This window comes from Podarcis melisellensis (assembly GCF_964234715.1).
Source record: "Podarcis melisellensis genome assembly, chromosome: 1".
NCBI lineage: Eukaryota > Metazoa > Chordata > Lepidosauria > Squamata > Lacertidae > Podarcis > Podarcis melisellensis.
Window position 1 is genome coordinate 82,714,751 of NC_138528.1, and position 7,316 is coordinate 82,722,066.

The 7,316-nt window shown below is 45.6% G+C and overlaps 1 protein-coding gene across 1 annotated transcript in view; it reads left to right on the top strand.

The window, feature by feature from the left end:
• The window catches only part of CARNS1 (carnosine synthase 1), a 32,604-nt gene that overhangs the window by 12,660 nt on the left and 12,628 nt on the right, over positions 1 to 7,316 (top strand). Inside the window, exons 3-4 of the mRNA XM_081926269.1 lie at positions 504 to 756; positions 1,065 to 1,154. Coding sequence (XP_081782395.1) covers positions 504 to 756; positions 1,065 to 1,154 — 343 coding nt within the window. The remainder of the gene's footprint in view (positions 1 to 503; positions 757 to 1,064; positions 1,155 to 7,316) is intronic.

Sequence of the window (7,316 nt, forward strand, 5' to 3'; positions counted from 1 at the left end):
ACATTGCAGCAACAGACCCTTGGGCATTGTTATTGTCAAAATGTCTATACCACCCTTCATCTGTGGATCACAGGGCAGTTTACACACACACACACACACACACACACACACACACTCTCTCTCTCTCTATATAAATAAATATAATGTAACATAATAGCAAATAGAAACAATAACCCCCACAGTTTAAAAGATCATAGATCAGTGATGGCCAAACTTGGCCCTCCAGCTGTTTTGGGACTACAACTTCCATCATCCCTAGCTAACAGGACCAGTGGTCAGGGATGATGGGAATTATAGTCCCAAAACAGCTGGAGGGCCGAGTTTGGCCATCACTGCCATATATAATTTAACTAGCCAAAGGTCTGGGAAAAGAGCAGTGTTCTCCACTGGCTACTGGCAGGAATGATCTTCTCCCCGTTTCTCTGGTGGGATCTGTGCTGTGGCTAAGTTCCTTCTCCTTTTCCAGGCCTATTTCCCAACCCTTTGTCTTTCTCTTTCTGTAGCTGTCTCTGGACCAGATCCACACAGAGCCACCTCCAACTCCCAAGGAACTGGATTGGGCAGAACAGGGGTTTCTACCACCCCTCAGCCCCTTGCGCTGTGCCTGGCGCCGGGATGTGCCTCTGGACTGCAAGATCAGCCCTGAGGATGCACAGGCCCGGGCCTGGACAGCTTACTACTATGACCTGCTGCAGTGCACCTTGCAGCAGGAGGGGCTCCCAGAGACAATTGACCACACCAAGGAGCCTCGAACAGGTGAGTCCTTCTTTGGCTGGATGGCTGCTGTTTCTCTCCTTTAACCTGGAATGTGTCAGAGCATCTGCATTAATGGTAAATGTGATAGGTGGATCACATGGTGGCATCATCACCATTTCCACCTCAGTGCTTCATCTGAATCCATCTGTAGAATGACTCTGGGATATGGGCTGTGGCTAAGAGAGCAGAGTTAATTACCATGATTCTATCTTCAAATCCCAGCATGTGGAGTTCATGGAGCTGGGACATTAGGATTCCCAGATCTAGAATGAGAATCAGGTCACCAACTCATTTCTTTTCTTTCCCAGGGTTTGGACCATCAGACATAACCATCTGTGTCTTGGGCTCTCCCACTTCATACTTGTCTGTGCTTCTGGAAGGTGGCAACCAGTGTCCCGGTGAGTTCCATCCTAATGCCATAGCCAAAAGCCTTCGGTCGTCTCTTTGCCTTGGCTCTGCTGGGTGACTCATTCATCCTTACTCATGGCTGGTGAAGTACTGAGGAGTCCAGTGGTGTCCCACCTCACCTCACCCAGCAGGACCACTAAGTTAAAGCTCCCACAGGCAGTCAATGAATTTCCAAAGCTTTGCCTCCCACTAAAGCATCTTGCCAGAGGCAAGAGGCAACTAGCTTTATTCCCTTTCTCCTCAATAGAGGAATTGAGCAGTGCTTTCCTCTAGAGGCAAACCAGGAAATCTGGAGAGGGAAGGAGAGAAGGGGCTGCCTTTTTGCTTCCTTGCCACACAGGCCCTTAAAATCCAATGGAGATGGTCTCCCAAGGTGACACCATTTAGCATTTTTGAAGGTCACTCTAGTGAATCACAACCCATTTTTGTACATTCTCCTTAAGGGAAGGGGGCTAAATGTCATTATCTTTGGTAACCAGGAACCATTAAACTCCGAATTGGGGGGAAAGCTATCTGTGAGGGGCTGCCTGAAGAGGTTGCTTGAATCCTCACGTCTTGACTGGCTGCTGGCTGGGATACTTCCTACTATTTTGTTTCTGAAACAGAAGCTGTGCAGCTTGAATTGTATTGAACCAGAGCTGCTTACCGTTTTGAGTTACCATACAGAGTTCCACCCCAGCTGGTGTCTGCAACTGAATTTATCCACTTCCTTTGGGGTTTATTCTTTTCTTTTAGCTTAAAATTCATCTTCAAGAACTTTTATCTCACTGGATTGCTTCACTTACCTGTATACCAGCTGAAGGCACCTGGAATTAACCTTTGTCACAGCAAACAGTTGTATATACCTGCTAGGGCTGGGCGATAACTGGTTTTCAATATTGCGATATGTCACATTGTGATATATCGATATATCATGATATCTGAAATAAGGAAATACACAGAGGCAAACAGAACAATGTCCTGGCAACTGCTACTACTTAAGGGTCTAAAACTGATAAATGATGATATCAATCACCTCATGGTCACTTTCAGCAGCAGGCAAGCCAAAATGCATCTAAATGACACTTTTGGTTTTGGGCTTGGCTACCAAATGGTGGTATTCAGGACAATCCAAAGTACTGCAATGAGTCATATTGAATACAAATAATCTGCTAGGTGGCAGCAGCAGCAGCCGCAGCCTGGTAGTGGCAGAATCAACAGCGGGGGGAGGGGGGAGCAGCGGCAGCCTCGCAGCAGGGGCACAATAATCGGCAGCCTGTGAATCCTCGTTATGGCTGTGGGCAGGGGGTGGCAGAAGCGTCGGCAGCCTGCAAGGCCTTGTTATGGTGGTGACAGTAGCGGCGGCCTGCAAGGCCATGTGGTGGCGGCAGGAGACCGTGGCAGAAGCAGAGGTGGCCTGCAAGGCCTTGCTGAGGCAGGCTGCCACAGCTTCTGCCACCACCTCCCACTACTGCTAGGAGGACCTGCTGCCCACTGTCACTTCTTGCCACCACAGAGAAACCTTGCAAGCCCCACCTCTTGTGTCGTTACGAGGCCGTGCAGGCTGCCACTACTATTGCGGCCATCTCCCGTTGCTGCTGTAAGGCCTCACAGGATGCTGCTACTGCCGCCACCTCTTGTCACTGCCATGAGTCCCTACAGGCCACCTCTGCTTCTCCTGCCAAATCCTGTCGCCACTGCGAGGCCTCGCAGGCCAGTGCCGTTACTGCCACTACTTTCCGTCACCACCATGAGGCCTCACAGGCCGCCACCTCATGCTGTCACCGCAAGGCCTTACAGGCTGCTGTCACTAATGCCACCACCTCCCAATAACTGCTGTGAGTCCTTGCAGGTGGCCACCACTCCTGCCACTGCCTCCCATCTCTTCCTCGAGTCCTCACAGTCCGCCGCCGCTAGTGCCATCACTAGCACCACCGCAAAGCCTTGCAGTCTGCTGCTGTTTCTGCTGCTGCAAGGCCTTGCAGGCTGCCACTGCTACTGCCGCCATTTATTTATTTTTGCTGTTGTGAGGCTGTCCTGTTCACCTCTGTATAGTTCAATCCTTATTTCAGACATTGTGGTAGATGGCAATATTTAGCTGGTGATAACACTGCAACATTTAGCAGGTGATATTATGAGGTTTACCTGGTGATATTGTGAGCTTTAGCTGCTGAAAACATTTAGTGAGTTATCGCGACGAAAACCAGGTATCGCCTAGCCCTTAAACACATTGTGATTCGCGATATATTGCCAGCTCAAATACTATGAAACAATTATCACGATGTGAACTTCAAACCAGTTTTGGACAATATACCTGCTTAATTCTTTATGTTTTGTCAATTTATTATGGAAAAGTTGTGTGTGTTTAACACAATAATTCTCTCAAATGCATACACTGGTTCAAACTGACCGGCTACATTATGAAGGTACTTTAGGTCCCAATGATTGTGACAGACGAACCATAGTCATATGCAAATAGTGAACTGGGGTGTTGACTATGTAGCTGAAATAGGACTACTGAGAGATAAGAAGGGAGTGTCAGCATGCTCAGAGCAAGCCCAAGGTTTGCTGAAAAAGAAAGAGAAACTTCAGGGGAGGAAACCCCAAGGTGAGGACTCCGTATGCTCAGTAGCCCTTCTGAGTGTCTGGGTGTGGATAGGGTGGAAAACCAGAATGAGGAACCATGGAATGGAGTAGCTTGAAAGAAGGCCTGGCTGGCTGGCTGGCTGGAACACTGAACAGCAGCACTTCACACTGCAGCATTTTGTCGCAGGTCACAGTTGTATGTATTTTATTCATTTGATTGCAGTACTCTGGTTAAAAGGGACAGAAGTGGGGGTTTTTTTTAAATAAAAAAAATACATAACAGGAACTAAACTTTGCTCCCTCCCGTCAATAAGCTCTGTCCCTTCAAGCACATTTTTCTCCCCTTTGGCTCACTTGCAGCATATGAGCTGGGCTAGAAGGAAATAGTCTCAAACAATGGAGTAAAGCAAGTTAAGACAAGGAAGGGAAATGTTTTTGCTTTAAAAATAGACTTTCTTAATAGTTCAGGGAGACATCCGAATAAAATACCAGTGGATCTCTTGTCGCATCTAGTTTGGCTCAGACTGTGGACTCAAGCCATATAGATCAACAGTATATTATTTGTACCCAACCTTATGCTTCCAACTGTCATCTATAATAAAGGGTTACAGTTTTAATATGTCACAACCTTTTGTTCAATACTGCCTATTTCACCAGAAGCATACTAAGGTCTGGAAAGTGTGTGTTTGCTTACACACACGTAGAAACAACCCACACACTGATGAAAAGGAGTCTTAAAAAGCAAGGCAAAGAAAATGGAAGAGACGCAATACATTATCAGAAAGACAGTGGTAGTTTTTTTCAGAGGGATGAAGGTAGTTGCTTGAGATCTCCGCTTAAGAGTATGTACACTTATCACAATTTTGCCACTGGTAAGCAAGTTTTATACCAGTTTTGAAAACTTTTATAGCAGTTTCGAAACAGTGGAACAAAATAAATATATAGAAAGCGATTCTTCACTCATATTCCTTTCGAACTTTTAAAATTGGTCTGATTCAGTCTCTGTTCTTGCTGCAACAAAGTGACATTGTTACTCTGCAGAGCCTGTAATCTCTTGCTGCAGAAACAGCTGTGAGAACCACTGCAAAGTCTTATCACTCTCCCCCCCGCAGCCACCCATCGAGTTTTTCATCCTAGTAGCTCTCACACTCCACATAAGGTTGGGGACTAACAGTCAAGCTCTAATGTCTTTACACTTCACGTGTAATCACATCATTAGCATTCATGGAATTAATTAATTTAATACACATTTTAATAAATAAAAATACTGTTTATACCTACCATATTTTTTGCTCTATAAGACTCACTTTTTCCCTCCTAAAAAGTAAGGGAAAATGTGTTTGCGTCTTATGGAGCAAATGCAGGCTGCGCAGCTATCCCAGAAGCCAGAACAGCAAGAGGGATTGCTGCTTTCACTGTGTAGCGATCCCTCTTGCTGTTCTGGCTTCTGAGATTCAGAATATTTTTTTTATTATTTTCCTCCTCCAAAAACTAGGTGCGTCTTGTGGTCTGGGGCGTCTTATAGAGCGAAAAATACAGTAATTGTAGAAATAAAGAACATGACTATACAAAGACGTATCTACACATCTACAGGTTAGGCCCTTAACATTGCCAAAATTTTCTTGTTTCAACCACAGAGTTTATACAGGTGTAAATAACATTCTGTAGCCAAGGGATCAGTGCCCCTTTCCCAAGCTTCACTTTTATTTGGAACTATGGCATGTGGGGAAATGGTTAAATATTCTTTCCCCCACCCTGGCTGCATCTCCAGTCATGATTGCCTTCCCCCTCCTCAATTGCAGTTTAGGGTGGAAAATAAAATAAATGGGTATAAAGGCAGCACCATTTGGAAAAGGGAGGGTTGATTAAACTGATAAGAGTGTGTTCCTAGAGAGGGGAGATGGACCATAGAGAAGGAAATGGTTAGAGCACAATCTATGGAGGCCATTACCAAACTGTAGGCTGGAAGAGCTGGATTATGGGTTACCTACGCCTGAGGAAACGGTGCAGCTGTTCCATTGTGAGAAAAAGTAATGGAAGCTGACTTTTTGATCAGTGGCATGCAAAAGCCCTGTTAAAAACAAGTCAACTCTATGCTCAGCATAGAGGCAGTTCCAGAAGATGGGGAATTTGCTATCACAATTCCTATACAAACAAAACAGGCAACTTGATAGATAAAAACAAACTATTGCTCTCTCAGCCTTATTGAAGTGACATGTGCACTGGATTGGATCTTTTTCCCCAACCCAGTGAAATCGGATTCAGTCATGACAAATTTTGATTTATATATCTGAGCCTGCAATATAATTATTGTATTTACAAGTACATTATAACAGACCACTTCATTACAAACCCAGTGCCTGAAATTCATCAGAATGCTGTCTCTAGCTGCAATCCTGTCTCAACCAAAGCTATCTGGCTATGCATGCTTCTTAGAGACTCTCTTGGGCAGCTGCTGCGCTGTATTCCTGGCATTCTTCCCGTCTCTTCTCAGAGGCCGAGACGGGCTGGTGGTAACCAGAGCTCTTGTGGCAGCTGAGCTGCTCAGATTTCCCGCTGGCTAAAGTGCATATAGAAGAACAGGGATGGAATAAACCAGAAGGTCAACTCTCCAACCTCCCACACCAAGGCACAATCCCTCCACCCTTCAGCCTCCCATAGGGCTTGGCAACTCTTTGTTCGGATCAGTGAATGCTCTGGCACCATTTCTGCTGGGATTCCGAGGGCTAATTCGCACTTTAAAAGTGCCGGATTCTCAATGGCAGAATACACATGCAACATTGGGTTCTGGGAAAGGATCAGGTACCATTTCTGTGTTCAGGGCATGGAAATCCAGCCTCTAAAATGCACGCAATCTGCTTGCAATTAAGACTTCATCATATTTTTATGTTGCTGTTTAAACTAGAATTGTGTGTGAGAGAGAGAGAAAGAAAGAGAGAGAGAGATCGTTCAAAAGGTGACCTCTGTATTTTGAAGCCAGACTGGACAGCTCCCAGCTGCAGGGAAAATTAAAGGTGTGGTTTTAGAGCAGGGCGTATCCAAATAATGCCCCCTCCTTTTTTATGTTCTGAAAGTGCTGTGGTTTCCTAGAGCTAATAACTAGCCCAACCTATGAGCACTTGTAGAACTGAAATTATTCAGTCTCTTTCCCAGCTGACAGATACAAGAGTGGCTTCTGTGGCCTCGTAGCTTTCAATCATCTATCTGCTAAGGTGGCAAGGAAATGAGTCTTAATAATGGAAAGGTCTGCACCCGAAAGTCTTCTGGTCCTGCAGTCCAGCTTGATGTCCAGAGCCCTCCATAGTCACTGTGTGATGAGAGGGCTCCTTCCTACTTTACCTCCACTTCTCCCTGTGTGTCTTAATTCCACGTGGTTCGATTCTGCAAGTATTGTCATGGTATGGGAGCGTGGTGACCTCTGTACAAAGACAAGGTCTTTTGTGCAGTCCGACACATATACGTTTAGAAATAGATTTGCCCAGCGTAGCCGCTAATTTTGGTACCAGCTGAAATAGCAGTTCCCAACATGGCTGGTGAATCTCAAGCGTAAGCGTGTGACACGGGTGGGAATAGCTTTTTCCTTCTCT